Below are 19,475 nucleotides of genomic sequence, written 5' to 3' on the forward strand. Positions count from 1 at the left end.
TGTTCTTATTGGAACAAGGAGGTTAGTCTGGCCTCTGATTGATAACATGGCTAGATTTACCTCGCTGCACCGTCTCTGTGAGTGACTGCAGTGTGACCTAGAGGAATGAGTCCCCTAGACGGGGAGTGGGGGTTTGCAAATGAGTACAAAACAAATCTGGTCTATTTCTTGTTTTGATACACTCTATCTATCTATCTTTTACATCTATCTTTTACATCTTTGGCTGGCAGCAGACGGTGCAGAAGCCACATCTCATGGCTGCTCGGCAGGAGATGGTACAATAGGACTGCTAGCCATCCTCATCTCTTGCCTGCCCGGCAGAAGATGATGCAATAGGACTGCTAGCAATCCGTATCACCTGCCTGCTTACCATAAGATGGTTCAATTGGACTGACTGCAGGACTAAAGAGAATGACTTGATCAAGTCACTCCAAATTTAGTCCCTGCGCCCATGTTTGCCCAGGCGCTCCTGATTGACCTCACACAGGCGACCAGGAGCACCTCGGACATGACGATGATGGCTACCAGTCCTATTGCACCCTCTGCTGCCACAAGGCAATGGGTTGCTGCTGCTGTGTAGCAATGCAGTACCGCGTCTGCCAGCACCAGGAGACATACGGTGACAGTGAGCTGAGCGGGCTCCATGCTTGCCGTGGTATGGCGTCTGCACAGGTAACTGAGGAAAAAAGGTGCAAAACGATTGTCTGCCCTTGCTTTCACGGAGGGAGGGAACGGGGGCCTGACGATACGTACCCAGAACCACCCGCGACAATGTTTTAGCCCCATCAGGCATTGGGATCTCAATCCAGAATTCCAATGGGCAGCGGAGACTGCGGGAACTGTGGGATAGCTACCCACAGTGCAACACTCTGGAAGTCGACGCTTGCCTCGGCACTGTGGAAGCACTCCGCCGAGTTAATGCACTTAATGCACTTAGAGCATTTTCTGTGGGGACACACACACTTGAATATATAAAACCGACTTCTAAAAAACCGACTACTATAAATTTCGACCTAATTTCATTGTGTAGACATACCCTTATTTCCAAGTGTCTCTTAAATCCTAAGAGTGTATTATAGTAACTTGTTAGATCACTTAAACATACTGTGCTGACTATCCAGAGGAATGGAATGTTTGACAAAATGGAATAAATATAATTGGATACAGAACAAGTGCATTGTAGGAGGCACCAAAGACTTCTGGAGTCTGGGAATTGTGTTACATTACCTAAAATGAGCAGCATGCATCATATTAGTTAATACTCTAATAGGATTTACAGAATACATTACATTGCCCATGATGCCTTAACCAATTATGACCTGTCTCGCAAAGGACAAAACTCTAAATGAAAGGTTACCAGGAAGTTCTAAGTCTCAGTAGATAAGCAACTACAGTAGATTATAAAGTGCAAAGGAATTCAATAACTATCACAACATAGTCCAAGAAGTGGAATGGATATTACAATGAGGACAAAGTTATTTATTATATTAACTATACCTATCACAATGTTGGGAATGCCACATAATCAGCTTCTGGGGTCTGACAATCTGGTAATTACAGAGAATCTGGTGAACGATATAAAACACACACAAAATCTCTTTGAGTTGTAGGTTTACTTCTTGATTGAGAAATGACAAGTTGACACTTGAAGGATTTTTACTAATTGATCAAAAAATGTTAGTGTAAGAGGCCATATATATGGGCATCTGAACAATGTCTGACATGTTGGCCCCTGACTGTTACAACATGGTTTAGCAAAAAGAATGAGGAGTACTTGTGGCACCTTAGAGACTAACGTGAGCATAAGCATAAGCTTTCGTGGGCTAAAACCCACTTCATTGGATGTATACAGTGGAAAATACAGTAGGAAGATAGATATATACACAGAGAACATGAAAAAAAAAGGGTGTTGCCATACCCTCTATAATGAGAGTGATCAGTTAAGGTGAGCTATTATCGACAGGAGGAAAAAACAAAACAAAAACCTTTTGTAGTGATCATCAGGATGGCCCATTTCCAACAGTTGACAAGAAGGTGTGAGTAACCGTGGGGAAAAAATTAGCATAGGGAAATAGTTTTACTTAGTGTAATGACCCATCCACTCCCAGTCTTTATTCAAGCCTAATTTAATGGTGTCCAGTTTGCAAATTAATTCCAATTCAGCAGTTTCTCGTTGGAGTCTGTTTTTGAAGTTTTTTTGTTGTAGTATTGCCACTTTTAGGTCTGTGATCGAGTGACCAGAGAGATTGAAGTGTTCTCCGACTGGTTTTTGAATGTTATAATTCTTGACATCTGATTTGTGTCCATTTATTCTTTTACATAGAGACTGTCCGGTTTGACCAATGTACATGGCAGAGGGGCACTGCTGGCGCATGATATCATACATCACATTGGCAGATGCGCAGGTGAACAAGCCTCTGATAGTGTGGCTGATGTGATTAGGCCCTATGATGGTGTCCCCTGAATAGATATGTGGGCACAGTTGGCAACGGGCTTTGTTGCAAGGATAGGTTCCTGGGTTTGTGTTTTTGTTGTGTGGTGTGTGGTTGCTAGTGAGTATTTGCTTCAGGTTGGGGGATTCTCTGTAAGCAAGGACTGGTCTGTCTCCCAAAATCTATGAGAGTGAGGGATCATCCTTCAGGATAGATTGTAGATCCTTGATGATGCCCTGGAGAGGTTTTAGTTGGGGGCTGAAGGTAACGGCTAGTGGTGTTCTGTTACTTTCTTTGCTGGGCCTGTCCTGTAGTAGGTGACTTCTGGGTACTCTTCCAGCTCTGTCAATCTGTTTCTTCACTTCAGCAGGTGAGCACTGTAGTTGTAAGAATGCTTGATAGAGATCTTGTAGGTGTTTGTCTCTGTCTGAGGGGTTGGAGGAAATATAGTTGTATCTTAGAGCTTGTCTGTAGACAATGGATCATGTGGTGTGGTCTGGATGAAAGCTAGAGGCATGTAAGTAAGTATAGCAGTCAGTAGGTTTCTGGTATAGGGTGGTGTTTATGACAGGTTTCAGAGTAGCAGCCATGTTAGTCTGTATTCGCAAAAAGAAAAGGAGTACTTGTGGCACCTTAGAGACTAACAAATTTATTTGAGCATAAGCTTTCGTGAGCTACAGCTCACTTCATGTGTACTCTACTCGCACTGTAGTGTCCAGGAAGTGGATCTCTTGTGTGGACCAGTCCAGGCTGAGTTTGATGGTGGGATGGATATTGTTGAAATCATGGTGGAATTCCTCAAGGGCTTCTTTTCCATTGGTCCAGATGATGAAGATGTCATCAATGTAGTGCAAGTGGAGTAGGGGCGTTAGGGGACGAGAGCCGAAGAAGCATTGTTCTAAGTCAGCCATAAAAATGTTGGCATACTGTGGGGCCATGTGGGAACCCATAGCAGTGCCGCTGACTTGAAGGTATACATTGTCCCCAAATGTGAAATAGTTCTGGGTGAGGACAAAGCCACAAAGTTCAGCCAACAGGTTTGCTGTGACATTATCGGGGACACTGTTCCTGACGGCTTGTAGTACATCTTCTGGAGCTGTGGATGGCATTGTGTTCTGCACGGCTGAGGTTATGGGGCAAGTGATGCTGCTTTTCCACAATTTCAACCCGTGCACGCAGAACACAATGCCATCCACAGCCTCAGAAACAACTCTGACATCATAATCAAAAAGGCTGACAAAGGAGGTGCTGTTGTCATCATGAATAGGTCGGAATATGAACGAGAGGCTGCTAGGCAGCTCTCTAACACCACATTTTACAAGCCATTACCCTCTGATCCCACTGAGGGTTACCAAAAGAAACTACACTATCTGCTCAAGGAACTCCCTGAAAAAGCACAAGAACAAATCTGCACAGATACACCTCTAGAACCCTGACCAGGGGTATTCTATCTGCTACCCAAGATCCATAAACCTGGAAATCCTGGACACCCCATCATCTTAGGCATTGGCACCCTAACAGCAGGACTGTCTGGCTACGTAGACTCCCTTCTCAGGCCCTACGCTACCAACACTCCTAGCTATCTTCGAGACACCACTGACTTCCTGAGGAAACTACAATCCATTGGTGATCTTCCAGAAAACACCATGCTGGCCACTGTGGATGTAGAAGCCCTCTACACCAACATTCCACACAAAGATGGACTACAAGATGTCAGGAACAGTATCCCCGATAATGTCACGGCAAACCTGGTGGCTGAACTTTGTGACTTTGTCCTCACCATAACTTTGTCCTCACCCGGTCCACACAAGAGATCCACTTCCTGGACACTACAGTGCTAATAAGTGATGGTCACATAAACACCACACTATACTGGAAACCTACTGACCGCTATACTTACTTACATGCCTCTAGCTTTCATCCAGACCACACCACACGATCCATTGTCTACAGACAAGCTCTAAGATACAACCATATTTCCTCCAACCCCTCTGACAGAGACAAATACCTACAAGATCTCTATCAAGCATTCCTATAACTACAGTACCCACCTGCTGAAGTGAAGAAACAGATTGACAGAGCCGGAAGAGTACCCAGAAGTCACCTACTACAGGACAGGCCCAGCAAAGAAAGTAACAGAACACCACTAGCCGTCACCTTCAGCCCCCAACTAAAACCTCTCCAGGGCATCATCAAGGATCTACAATCTATCCTGAAGGACAATCCGTGATTCTCACAGTTCTTGGGAGAGAGACCAGTCCTTGCTTACAGAGAGTCCCCCAACCTGAAGCAAATACTCACCAGCAACCACACACCACACAACAAAAACACAAACCCAGGAACCTATCCTTGCAACAAAGCCCGTTGCCAACTGTGTCTATTCAGGGGACACCATCATAGGGCCTAATCACATCAGCCACATTATCAGAGGCTTGTTCACCTGCACATCTACCAATGTGATATATGCCATCATGTGCCAGCAATGCCCCTCTGCCATGTACATTGGCCAAACCGGACAGTCTCTACACAAAAGAATAAATGGACACAAATCAGATGTCAAGAATTATAACATTCAAAAACCAGTCGGAGAACACTTCAATCTCCCTGGTCACTCGATTACGGACCTAAGAGTGGCAATACTACAACAAAAAAACTTCAGAAACAGACTCCAACGAGAAACTGCTGAATTAGAATTAATTTGCAAACTGGACACCATTAAATTAGGCTTGAATAAAGACTGGGAGTGGATGGGTCAATACACTAAGTAAAACTATTTCTCCATGCTTATTTTCTCCTTACTCACACCTTCTTGTCAACTGTTAGAAACGGGCTATCCTGATTATCACTACAAAAGGTTTTTGGGTTTTTTTTTCTCCTGCTGATAATAGCTCATCTTAACTGATCACTCTCATTATAGAGGGTATGGCAACACCCATTTTTTCATGTTCTCTGTGTGTGTATATATATCTTCCTAATGTATTTTCCACTGCATACATCCAATGAAGTGGGTTTTAGCCCACGAAAGCTTATGCTCAAATAAATGTGTTAGTCTCTAAGGTGCCACAAGTACTCCTCATTGTTTTTGCAGATACAGAGTAACACAGCTACCACTCTGAAACCTGTAAACATGGTTTAGCTTTCCCTTTGTAGAGGAGACTGAAATGTATAACCAATACTAAAGTGTGTTACAGACCTGATATTTAATTGCCTGTTTAAGGTTCTTACACATGCATGAACGAGAGCGGTTTTTTATGTTGTACCACTGTCATTCCTTTATAGGAAGGAGTATTAATTATCTGGCTGTTTATTTTTAACGAAGTATCACATGACATAACATGGGTGAGGTAATATCTTTTATTGGACCAACTTCTGCTGGCAAGAGAGACCACCTTTCGAGCATCACAGAGCTTTTCTTCGGGTCAGACAGAGCTGAAGCCAGACCTGAAGAAGAGCCTTGTGTGGCTCAAAAGCGTGTCTCTCTCACCAACGGAAGATGATCCAGTAAAAAATATTACCTCACCCATCTTGTCTCTCTAATGTCTCGCGACCAACACAGCTACACCTACACTGCATACATAACACAACAGACTCATTCATCTACAAAGAACTAACCAAAAAAAAAAAAAAAAAAAGCAGCACTACTCCAGGCAGCAATGGAGAGACAGGCAAAAAAATGATTAGGCATAAACTCCAATGCAGGAGGAGAAAAGTCCCAGTGGTCTTCATCCAACTGAATGCTTCAGGGAATAAGGCCAATGCATGTAGGAAGCTGGAAGAAATTTTTTCTCCCCGTGTACAGAATTAAACAAAGTGCTTTATGGTTTTAATTTTTTCTTCACCCTGCTCATAAGCATCAGGTACTGAACATTGTCAGAGGCAGAACACGGAGTAGGTCATTGGTCTGGTCTGTTATAGCAAATCATGTGCTTCTGTAGGGAAGGAGGCAGAACCACAAGGATCATGTTTAGATCAAGATCCAAAGACTGCTGCAGTTTGGGGGAGACCATATTGACCTTACAGAAATCACAACAAACCCACAAACTCTGGATCAGAACGTGCCAAAGTTCATGGCTATTCAGATCCGGGGGCTTTCTTTAATCTCATCCCTAGTTCCTATGACCCAGTCCTGGTTTGCCTCTGACCAATCAAAGACACATATCAAAGACCTATCACAAGATGTAATAACAAAAAAAATAAACTAACATGAAATTAGTGAAATTTAAATAACTCAGTCTAAGAACAAAGGTTAATGAATCCTGGAGTTCTGTATAGACCAAACCTGCCCCAGGCCCCTGACTCAATCTCTGAAGTTAAAGTACTTTGCATATGAATTTAAACACCTGCTCAGCATATTGAATACAATTCATTCAGGCATTTAGGCATCTCCCATTCGCAAACAGTCTATCTTACAGCCATTAAAGTGCCATTTTTACAGTCAGGTGGAATTGAGATTCAAATACTTTGGTTTAAATTTGAATATGCACATGGTAGTATTATCATGTAATTAATGTACACAGCGAATTGCTTTTAAAATATGATTTTCAATAGGACATCTCTGCAAAATGGCCATCTCATAGAATACCTAAAGGAAAACCGTGCCCATTTTTCTTAATCTAACAGCCTGATAGATCATGCATGGGCCTAGAAGCACTTATCACCACACCTAAACTGTGTAGGTCACATGCATACATATATTCCACTTGGCATTTCTGAACCTACTCTTGGTGGCACTCGAGGAGAAGGATGTAGTGTCAAAGCTAGTTATCACGGCTCAAGAAACAGGGCCAATGTTTTCAAAGTTGGATATTCAGGCTCCTAAATCAGCTGCCTGATTTTTAGAGGAACTGAGCATCTGTAGCGCCTGGTAAAGTCAACGAGGTGCTCAGCATCTTTGAAAATCCGCAAGGACCCTTATTTAGGATCCTGAATATGGATTTAGGAGTCTGACTTTAGGGACCTAACTTTACATATTTGAGCTTGAGTTTTAAACACCTGTGCGTGCTGAAACCATCTGTTCGTATCCAGGTGAAGTCATGACTTTTGGCTCAGCCCCTCATCCCTCCAAGTTGGACAAACTGAGTTTGACACAATTAATAGTATGGTACTCTTTCAGCTAAGGACTTAAAAACTAGGGTCCTTGTCTGTACTTCATGACCATTAAAAAATCCCAAGGCATGTTTCAGAACACCAGAAATTTGACCTAGTACTCCTGGTCAAAGTTTGCCCTCCCCATTGTGCTGTGTGCCCGCTGGTTGCTACTATGCCAGCTGGTGCTGTATGAACATCATTTGTGAAGTAATTTGCTATTTTACAGATAAAAAGGTGATCTACAAATATCCAATATTATTATCTTGCTAAAAAAGTGACATCATTTTTGATACAGGCAGTGTGGAAGCCCTATGTAAGTTACTGTAAATGGGTTTTCAGCTTCCTGTAATACACTAAGGAGAACATGCTAGTGCCTGGCAAATAGTTTGTTTAAAATATTAAACATTTGAATTATTTTTATGAGTGTTAAACTAGCATTCAAGTGGAGGAAAACTTGCCTCTTGAAATTGGGCTAATGTAGTTCATTTACTAAATTTATATCACTTATAAAGGTTCCAGCTTGATTTACAAATGCTTGGTGCTTCATCATTATTTATAAAGCAGGCGACTGGCATAGCACATCACAGATTTGAGTCCTGGAACTGAATGATAAGCTCTCTTTAGTGCAGACATTTGCTTTGTCATTTAGAACTGAATGCCCCCCTCCACAGCCAATTGTTTGCTATTCAGTTTATGCTGAATACTGACATTATACATAATTTTAGACTGTGCATTTGCAAATTGTTCTTTGCTATTTCCATTTCAAAACTCTTTTGTGCTAAACATGTCTGACACGTCTAAATAAATATTATCCATAATAACCCTATATCAATCCATTATAAATCCATGAAAGTACATACTGTATTTAGATTTAATCCTTGAAACAAAGCCTTATCCCAGCTCACTTGCATGTTGCTTTCACAGCTGACTTTCACAGCTGCTGAGATTTCAGCAAATTGCTTTTGCTCTTTCTAAAGCTATAGGATCTTCAATAAAACCACATTTTAATCAATGTTGTTCCTGTGTGCTCACACACATGCACATTCACAGGTACATAACACGTATGAGCAGGCATAGATACACGTGCACCCAGACACGTGCATCGGGGCATAGAGATGCACTCAGATGTACTTAGTCACAAATTCCATCAAAAACCTATTAGCAAGAACATTTATATCAATAGCTAAAAAGCTTTAGTCCAGTCAACTAGAAACCAACTATTTAGGAAATAGCTGTGAGCTATGTCTGGAAAACTGAGTTTTCCATTTGCAGACTTAAGCCATGGCTTGCACTTATGATAACCCAGATAATGTAAATTCTTTGCAGCCAGGTTTATTGAATAAAAAGAAAAAAATAAAGTACTCTTATTGAACAGTCTAATTGCTTGTCCAAAAGCATATTGAATACTTTACTCTTCTAAGTCTACTTTTAGATTTTATGCAACACTGTAATATATTTCTGGAGCACATTATTATATCTGATTTTACTTGTTGATGATAAAAGGTAAAATAAAGGCCACAGAATATGAGGAACATAAGGATTACCATGCTCAGATGTGCAATACCAGACCAAATTGTCCAGTATCCTCTCTCCAGCATCGACTGGTTACATCAGAGGAAAATGTGAAACCATCATAATGGCGAATTATTAAATTACATATTTATGGGAAGATTTTTTGCCCCTAACCTCAGGCAGCTCGGCATAGATCCTCAAAGGTATTGAGAATCTGGGCCTTAGTGGTTAGATTATGTCTTGAATTATGAGTGTTGATATCCCTTAGACATTTTCTGGCTAGTGTAACTGTTGATTATCATCTTTTTAGCCACATAAAAATGTCTAATTTTTCCCCCCATCCTACTAAATTCCTGGGGTCAATAATATTTGTGGGTCTGAGTTCTACAAGTTAATTATATGTTGTATAAAAAACATTTCCTGTATTGGTATTAAATTTGTTCCTTTTAACTTTATTGGCTGTTCCCTTGTTCACGTATTATGAAAAGGGGCAATGGAAATGCCCAATTGATTATCTAGATATATTTCACTCTTATGGGTCAGAGCTCTCTTTTCCAAACTAAGTAGTCCCAATATTTTCAATTTCCCCTCCTATAGTAGCCCTATGTCTGGTCTACACTACAAAATTAGGTCCACATAAGCAACCTTGTGTTGACTTAGTTGTGCATGTGTCCATATTTAAATTTGTCTCCCACCAATGAAAGCGCCCTGTTTTGGCGATGCAGTAACACCACCTTCCCAAGTGGTGTTGAGCCATGGTCAATGTATTGATGCAGCATGAGTGTAGACACTGCATTATCTATATGAACCCTAACAGTCCTCCGGCAGCTGTCCCACTATACCCAACACTAACCGCTCTGGTGACAATTGTGAACTCCACTGCCCAGGGCTAACAGAGACCAGTGAAGAACAGTTTGTTTATGTGCCCAGGGATGTCCCTTGAATCTTCCTGAGAAATCTCAATAAACTTTCAAGGAAGTGCTATGCAATCCTCTCCTGAAGGTTTCTAGGGATGGCAGCCCTAATTTCTTCTTCTGTGGCAGGACACTTTCCCATGCCAGTCAGTAATACATTGCAGTAAACAGGGTAGCAGCATATGGGTGACTTCAGGACAGCAGTAGTAGATGAGCTCTTGGTACCTTTGTCACCCTCAGGTGTGAAAAATCAGCTAAAATCACCACCGCCTGTGGAAAATGGTGGCAATATTCAGTGCCATTGCTCTATACCCATAGTTTCATGCAACCAAGCCATTCCTTCCTCATTTCCCTCACTCCTGGTGGGCCATGCTCACCATGGTGGGTGCTGTGAGTTGCTCCGTGCACAAGCACTCGGAAGCAGAAGTGTCAATAAGCACATCTTGTTTAAAACCTTAACGGAGCAGGAGAAAGTTCTTCTGAATTTTAACTTTCACTTTCCATTGTGACTATACTGACATTGGTACCTCTGTGGGTTTTATCTACAACTGCTGTTGTTGTGGTCTTGAGGGATTCCCCCACCACACCTGTGAAAAGCGTTGGCCAGATAAGGGGGAGAAAGAAGAGGACTCGGGATGATGTGTTCAGTGAGATCCTGAAAGCAAGTGCTGCATTGGACTGTGAGGACCTGGAGGGTGAATATTTCAGACTGCATGGAGAAGGAAAGACCAGACAGGAGAAAGGCCCAGGAGTCCAAGCAGAAAAAGGAGAGGGAGATGTACGAAGTCATGATGGGGCAAGCAAACACAGATGCTGCAGACTCTGGTGGACCTTCAGGTTAAACAATCAACCCCGGGCCTCCATTGCAGTCCACAGAGAACTCAATTACAGCACTGCCCCACACCCGCCCCTCAACATTCCATATGGCATCAGGAGGACACCTCCCTTCCGCTACCACTCCACCCTGGGTGACAGTAAGGACAACCTCCACCCAGAAGGCGGCAACTTTTACTCCTTTGCATCACAGATGTTATACAGGACACAGCAACAAGCTACAACAATTTTTTCACTGAGATCCAATCTTGTGAGTAAATAACACCAGCATACCTTCAATCTATCAAAAGCACATTCAACTGTCATTCTGCACCTGCTGAGCTGGTAGCTGAATCTTTCCTTGATGTCTCAGGGTAGTTGATATATGACTTCCTGAGCCAGGCGAGCAATGGCTAAGCTGGGTTCCCCAGGATCATTACTGGCATTTCAACATTGCCATTGTTAAGCCACCACTAGGGAAAGAAAGTCCCTGCTTGTAGCTTTCTGAACAGTTCAGTGTTCTTAAAGATGTGAGCATCATGCACCTTCCCTGACTAGCCATTACAGTGATGTTGGTGAAGCATCCCCAGAGATCCAACAATGCTTGCAGAACCATAGAAAAAGTAGCTCAAAGATGTACTCAGTGGCAAGGTGGTCAGGTGGCAAAATAGGGATATGAGTGCCTAAAGTCCAACTGCAGTTTGGGAACCCCATTGCAGGACATCCACTATGTCTATGCATTGCCAAGATTCAGAGTTCTCCGTATCAGAAGATGATTAATAGCCCTGCACACTTGCATGACAACAGCCCCCACAGTGGATTTTTCAACTAGAATGTTCTGGCATAAATTACGTGTGCCTGTCATTACCCATGGTTTGACTAATGTTTACCTGAGCTGACCCAAGAGTGGTGCATCCTCACTTGGGAGATTTAAAACACACCCGGATTTTGCCACATTACTCGTAGCCATGTACCAGAATGTTAAACTGGTTTTAAAACTTGTTTGGTCAGCTCTTTCAAAAGTGGCTTATTTACAGTAACAGTTATTATATAATGCTGCAGACTCATTCTGAAAGCAAAATTATTAGTAAGCTGCACTTGATTACATGATAAGCTTTACATTGATTAAAGTACGTAAAAGCATATGGAAAACTCAGTTCTGTTAGAATGGATAAATGTGCCTACACAACCATTCTGGTTCGGTAACAAGAAAAACATGCACCTGTTAAAGTCTTATGTAATTTAGCTTGTTTGTCCCATGATAGTTCCTTGAGAATGATCTAGTCCACTCTGGAGTGTTCTCAAAGGATGACAAACCATTCTTGTGTTATTCAAATTATGGAGGCAATTTAGTGGTGTTAACAACAGTAGTCACATATGAGGTTCAAATGGCATGTGCCTTAGTAGAAAACCCAGGGGAATATTTAATCACTGAAATCTCAGTATTTTAAACATCCTAAGTCTCGATACTATCTCATATATGTTACTTAGCCTATAAATTATGTGGAGATAGGAACCTTATTTTCATACCTGTCTGTAAAACACCCATCACGCAGTTGGCACTATACAAACAATACACAATATTGGTCTTTTTTTTAATCTATTTTTGTGTTTCGAATGGAAACAAAATACAGAACTATGTTCTGTAGTGCCATGTTGTTTACTCAGGTGTGCTTTTTAATAGCGACTTCTTGAACCTGATCAGAGTAGTTAGAGATACGGTAAAGGTATTGTCTTGAATAAGCCTTTATGGGTAGTAATTTTTCACAGCTGATCACTTTATTAACAAATTTGCCGTAGAGTAAAAGTACAGGGTGAATGGAATTCTTACTGTGTGTTTTATTGTGAATAGCATAATAACACTACAATCATGGTTGGGGCATCTGCTAATAATACCGGGAGAGAGAGAAAGAAGAGGAAACAAATTAGAAGTTATTTGTAGCTGGCACATGACAAGCATCAATTTATACTGTTTGTAGAGTTAATAGAGTTCTGCCCTTACTTAAACAAAGAGTAATCCTGTCTTCATGCTTTAATTTTTTAAAGTTTCAGCCTCACGAAATTCATTTTCAGCTAATGAAGGCAAATGAAGGAATATTTAATTTTTCAGCTTGTACATGTTTCATTGTAACAGCCTTTGCTGGCCTTCTGTGGTATAGTATGCTTCATTATAGCTGCTATTTTAATTTTTCTCTCTCCCCTTGTCTGCATAAAGATGCAGTGCATCTGTGACGAAGAATGTTTCTGCTTGGTTTCAGAGTAACAGCCGTGTTAATTCTCTGTGTATATATAAAGTCTGCTACAGTTTCCACGATATGCATCTGATGAAGTGAGCTGTAGCTCACGAAAGCTTATGCTCTAATAAATTGGTTAGTCTCTAAGGTGCCACAAGTACTCCTTTTCTTTTAATGTTTCTGCTGTGAGCTTTTGTGATGGTGCCTGGGTATATGCTAATCAGGGACATCCTTGTCACATTTGCTCAGCTTCCTAGTTGGAACTATGCTTATTTGTTTAGCTGTGGTCTCTGCTTTCAGATTCCTGCGGGTTCTGGGTAGTTTTTGAGTTCTGTCTGTGCAAACATTTTCATCAAAAACAATTGCTTCTGAATATGACTTTGTTTCCTGGTGTCTGGATTTTCCACAAACAAATGACTTGGAACTGAAGGAGGGTCTAAATTATAGAAACTAATTTTTAATGTACTTTTCTTCACTAGAAAATAATGTTTTAAAGAAGGGTTGCATCTTTGACTGCCTAAGGTCATCTCACTAAATCTCAGACCTACTTATTTCCTTCCCTCCTAAGCAACTAAGTACATATCTTGACAACAATCTGCACAAAATTCTACTGTCTATTACACTGGCCCAACCTCATTGCACTGACATAATTGAGAGAAAATTTGGCCCTACATGACTACTCATTTTATCCTTATAAGAGTACATTGTATCATACACCACATGCATTTTGACAGATAAAGTCAATTGGCAGATTGTACAGGTGTGGAAAAATTCAGCCCTTCTTTGATAAAGCAGCAATTTCACACAATGAGCCAAATTCTGTGCCGATTTAGACTCAGTCAGTGCAATGTTACAGTAGTCAGTGAAGTTGCATGGAGTGTAAACTACTGCACAATTTGGCACAGTGAATCAGTACATCAAATTATGGAAAAACATCCTAAGCAAAATTCTTATTACTTATTGAATCCTGACAGCGTGTTTAGCGCAATACAGTCTATAGAGAAAATCACAGTCCCTGCTCCCGGCTGCTCAGGAGAGAAAGGATGGTCTCAAAATTAAGTCATCAGAGTGAGAATGAGGAAACCAATATTCCACTGTTCTGTTCCTACCGCCACCAGTCTTTCCATATGAACTTAGGCAGGTTGCTTTATCTCTCCTTGCCTCATTTGCTGTAAAATAGGGAAATAGTACTTACCTAGCTTCTATGGACATTGTGAGACTAAATCAATTCACTTTGAGTTCCTCAGATGGAAGATGCTATACAAGTTTAAAGAATTATTACAATCCATGTTAGACTATATCACACAAATGTGAAATACAGCGAATTGACAGAATGTAACCTGTTGCAGCACAGATACAGGATAAAAAATTTCTCAAGTTCTCTGGGTTCTGTTCCCAGCTCATCCAAAGATGCCCTGGATGATCTTGGTCAAGTCACTTAACCTTGCTGTTCCCTCTGTAAACAGGGATAATTATACTTATTTATACCGATATCTATGGATGAAAAGTCCATATAAATATTATTTGCCTTTATTAAATAACCAGGAGAGTTATGCAATGTATGAGATCATTTCCAACAAGCACCCCCATCTTAATAATAATAAATAAACAAACACATTTCTGGAATTCTCTCTGGTCATTTCTTGTTATTATTATTCTTCAGTGTTACATTATGGGGATATTTTTAAAAATAGCCATTACAACATATAAGATCTTTAAGCACAAAAAGGAAAAGCTACTGTCTAAAATGTGTCCCTATGAATCACCACTAAATCCTGACCTTGTAAGTTTGGATAGTCAGGAATTTGATTAAATCCCTCCACAAAATTCCTGCGTTTCAGGTGCTCAAATACACTTGTTCTCCTTAGATTTTCCTTAACATTTTCACAATGATAAATTATTATTTATGATTATTACTGCAATGTCTCAGAGCATGAGGACCCCAAAAGATAGTCCCTGCCCCAAAGAACTTGCAATCTATGACATCATTCCCAGTAGTTTACTCCTTTCAGTAATGAAAAAATACAGAGCCTGAGTCAAAATCCATTGAAATCTGAATGGGAATCTTTCCATTGACATCAGTGGTCTTTGGATCAAGCTCATAGTGACTCCTGAGTTTTGCACACACCAAATAATAATATCAGTTTGGGTTTGGTATATCAGTCCCACACCATCTACAATTGTAAGCACAATAATTGTAAGTACTCCAAATGTATTCTAAACTGGAAATTAAGATAAAAGGCTAAGATGCCACAAACCCTTCTTCCATAAATACTCTCTTGGCTTTCCCCATCAGAAATCCATCCTGCATATGCTGGATCATTATTTAGTCCTTAGTGAAGAAGTGGATAGCTTACTTTGCAACTTCTGTGGCTTTCCCAGGAACACGACTCTGCCTCCTGAGGAACAATTCCTTGTTGAAAAGAGTGGTCACCCAAGCATGTCTGGCATAGTGAAGACTCAAGTTCTGGCTCCCCTTGAGGTATGTGCATCACAGTGGACCCTGTGTATTTGAGGTTGGTATTCTGGTGCTTTTCCATGCTGACCATTGGGCTCTTAATCCATCTCCGTACCTGCAAACACAAAAGAATTTATGAGCTCCCTTCAACTTCTTTAACCTTGTAATTTCTCAGGGGTATCCTGATGTGGCTATATAGTTATCAGCCATGGACAAGAATCTGATACCATGTAGGATGTCTGGATTTTCTCTCTCTCTCTCTCTCTCTCTCCTTCTATTATCTTGACTGATTCTTCTCTTTCCTCTCCTTATGACTCTCCATTACATTTGGGAGTCACTCTTTGTGCTGGCCTTTTAAACTCTGTCCCTGCCTCCCTCTGAACCATCCTCTCCTGCCTTCCTCCTTTTGTCTTTAGCTCACTGTGTAGCACTTTGCAATACTGTGCATTGAGGACCCCATATAAAAGTAAATGATATTGTATTCTCAAGGTTTGATGTTTCTCATGTACACGCTATATTTACTCTACTTTGTTTCTGTTATTGCCTCCCACTTGACATGTGAATTATATTTGCAGTGTGTAATGGAATTCTTAACATGGATTGATAAATTAGTTCTCCTTGTTGCAGAAATCAGGGATTTTTCTGGACTCCTTCCTAAATCGTTTTATATAACAAAACAAAAAAGAGAGTCAGCCACATGATCCATGTTCCTTTTGTTGCTTGATCATCTTAAAATACAATTAAGAGAAATGTAAAAACCCCACTGTTCCCTTTTTATTCTGCTTTTGAAAGCTTGAAGGAAATTAACATAGGAAGGTGGAAGTTTATACCAGAATTATTTGATCAATAAGAGGTTGAAAAGCTGAGACTGTCAGAGCTGACTAGGAGATTAAACTACCTAGCTTCCATTGAAATTAATGGGAACTTTGTGACTGAATCCTTATTTGGCTTGGAAAATCTCGACCCAGATGTCTGCAAAGGGATGGCTCAAGAGCTGTAGCATGAGACTGTGCTGACTCACAACCCATTAATTGTAATCAGGTTCCATAGGCTGGAGGCCAGAATGGAACTTGGCCTCAACATAGAGATGGTTTGTAAGTAGAAGACCAGTCAAGTGCTGTAAATTAGAAAATAACACTTACATTAGTCAGGACCACCAGGCCTGTATTAGCAGTGAGAGTCTAAATCTCAGCAACTGGTGAATGGGTCACTTACAATAAACAAACATTATGAAACGCAGCTAGCCAGAACATCCTCTGGTAACTGGTAGGTGAGCAGTGAGCCCACAATTGCTCATGCTGTGCTAGTCTTCAGAAAATCATATGAACAACTCTCTTTCCTCTCTATGGAAACCAAACAAATAAGATGTCATTCTTGGGGCACATGTGACACTTGTCATTGTGCTATTTACATTTGTTTCAGAGACACTAATATACGCAGAATGTTGTAATCTATACTTCCGATACTTTGGTATTTCATTCAGACCTCAGTTACCCTCTTGTCCTTTACAATCCCTTGAATTTTGGTATATGGCACACACAGTGTCTGCATGCCTTGGCAAAAAGGTATTAAAGTTTAAAAAAAGAGGTTAGAGTTGTGTGGAATCATTTTTCCATGATATTAAAGCCAAATGTGGTTTTGATTCAACTTTTTCTGTTTTTACAATTCTTAAATTCCTTAATAGGTTGAAAGACTGTTCTTCACCATTCTCCTTATTCATAGCTTTTCGGCTTCATGTTGCTCAGCTGGGGTTGTTGGTTTTTTGTTTCTTTTAAGAAATATATTTTGAAATTAATCTTTTGACGCTGGCAGATTTTCAACACATTTATTTTGCCAAACATAGTTGAATCTATGATTGTTACGCAAATCACTAAATATATTACTCTCCAAGTAAATTCATGGTTGTCTCAACCTAATTCCAGAACTTGACAAGAACAATTTTTTTCCAGGACATAAAGTCATGCTTTATTTTCCAACTTAGTTTTATTATGGGAGGCAAGTATAATGTATTGAATTTCCTCTTGATGTGGTATATGTCACTTTATTTGACCTTTTCTTTTACTCTTCCAATCCTGCTTGGTGGTCAGTTAAATGTTTCTAGTGACACTCACCTGCAGTAGTTCTGTCTTTTTCCATTACACCTTTCAGCCTCTGTGTCATAAGTAGGTATGAACAAATCAGTGTACATGAAAGAAGAACCTTCCTAAAACTTCTCCCCAAACATGAAACAAATCTGAAGCAGAGATGGACCTGCTCCAGATCCAAACTTCAGAATTCAAGGGTTACGTTCCAGTGCTTTGGTTCAGTAAAATATAAAGAAATGGGCCAGCCAAGAAATTCAAATCTAGTTTGTATTTGAACTTTCTGTAGGTTTGACTAGTATTCAATTTTGGGATTTTGGTCCGCATTCAAAATGGGTTGATTCACGATGGCTCAGCAAGCCTGTTTGTTTCTGGGCTTCATTTTGTGCTTCAGAATCTATGCTTTCATTTAAAAAGAAAACTCTCTAGCACATGTGTTTCTAAAAAAAGTGTTCAAAATATGAACATTCCCAATTCCGAGAGCTATTCATGGCAATGAGATGTTCACTCAGTAGCCCAGCCTTGGTAATTTAAATATCAGCTGTCAATGTTGTTACCTATTTCAATGGCTGATTAAAGAGTGTAAGAAAGAAAGGGGACACTTGCATTGTGAAGTGCTGCACAATCTGCTGTTAGTAGCCCCTCATGATGGCCTCCTGAATAGGTGATTCTTGAATTATGGATGGAGCTTGGGAGAGTTTCACTACTCATTTTATTCCAGGCTGACTCCTGGTTTTGGTTCAGACTCATGTCATATACTGAACCTAGTTTTTACTGTTTAAAAAAGTTACATTAGCTTTGTTTTATTAAATATCTAAATAAAATTGTAAGTGCTCTTGGTAGTTACAGCCAGAACTGAAAATGGAAATACAGAAACATGACGACAAAGACTGTGCTTATAGGAATTCTTGCCTGGTTAAGACAACCAGGAAGTAAGGGAAATCTAAGAGAACTTGAGTGCATGAAATGTCCACAGGTTTCAGAGTGGTAGCCGAGTTAGTCTGTATCAGCAGAAAGAACGAGGAGTACTTGTGGCACCTCAGAGCAGGGATGGGCAAACTTTTTGGCCTGAGGGCCACATCGCAGTTGCGAAACAGTATGGAGGGCCGGGTAGGGAAGGTTGTGCCTCCCCGAACAGCCTGGGCCCCGCCCCCTATCCGCTCCCTCCCACTTCCCGCCCCCTGACTGCCCCCCTCAGAATCTGCAACCCATCCAACCCCCTCTGCTCCCCGTCCCGACTGCCCCGACCCCTATCCACACCCCCGCCTCCTAACAGCCCCCTGAGACCCCCGAACCATCCATCTCTCCCCCACTCCATGTCCCCTGAGCACTCCCTTCCAGAACCCCCATCCCTAACTACCCCTCAGACCCCCATCCCCTATCCAACCTCCCCTGCTCCCTGTCCTCCCTGACCCCCCGGGACCTCCGCCCCATCCAACAGCCCCCTGTGACCTCCTGCCCTCCCCCCTTCCCCTTACCATGCTGCTTAGAACAGCAGGACAGGCTTATCTGAAAGCCTGGGAGGTGGGCAAGTGCAAGCTATGCTGCCCACATGGCAGTGCAACTATGGGGAAGGGGAGACAGTGGGGGAGGGACTGGGGACTAGCCTCCCCAGCTGGAAGCTCAGGGGCTGAGCAGGACGCTCCCGCGGGCCAGATCTGGCCCGCAGGCCGTAGTTAGCCCACCCCCGCCTTAGAGACTAACACATTTATTTGAGCATAAGCTTTCGTGGGCTAAAGCCCACTTCATCAGATGCATGCAGTGGAAAATACAGTAGGAAGAATAGATAGATAGATAGATAGATAGATAGATAGATAGATAGATAGATAGATAGATAGATAGAACATGAAAAAAATCGGGGTTGCCATACCAACTCTTAACGAGACCAATCGATTAAGGTGGGATATTATCAGCAGGACAAAAAAAAACTTTTGTAGTGATAA

At 41.2% G+C, this 19,475-nt stretch overlaps 1 protein-coding gene across 3 annotated transcripts in view; it reads right to left on the reverse strand.

Annotated features, from left to right (window-relative positions):
* The window catches only part of LOC140909033 (uncharacterized), a 100,916-nt gene that overhangs the window by 50,773 nt on the left and 30,668 nt on the right, over nucleotides 1–19,475 (reverse strand). For all 3 annotated transcript variants that reach the window (XM_078852192.1, XM_073337361.1, XM_073337360.2), the window contains exon 2: nucleotides 15,351–15,566. In XM_078852192.1, coding sequence (XP_078708318.1) covers nucleotides 15,351–15,566 — 216 coding nt within the window. The remainder of the gene's footprint in view (nucleotides 1–15,350; nucleotides 15,567–19,475) is intronic.

Source organism: Lepidochelys kempii, chromosome 3 (genome assembly GCF_965140285.1).
Source record: "Lepidochelys kempii isolate rLepKem1 chromosome 3, rLepKem1.hap1, whole genome shotgun sequence".
NCBI classification, from domain to species: Eukaryota; Metazoa; Chordata; order Testudines; family Cheloniidae; genus Lepidochelys; species Lepidochelys kempii.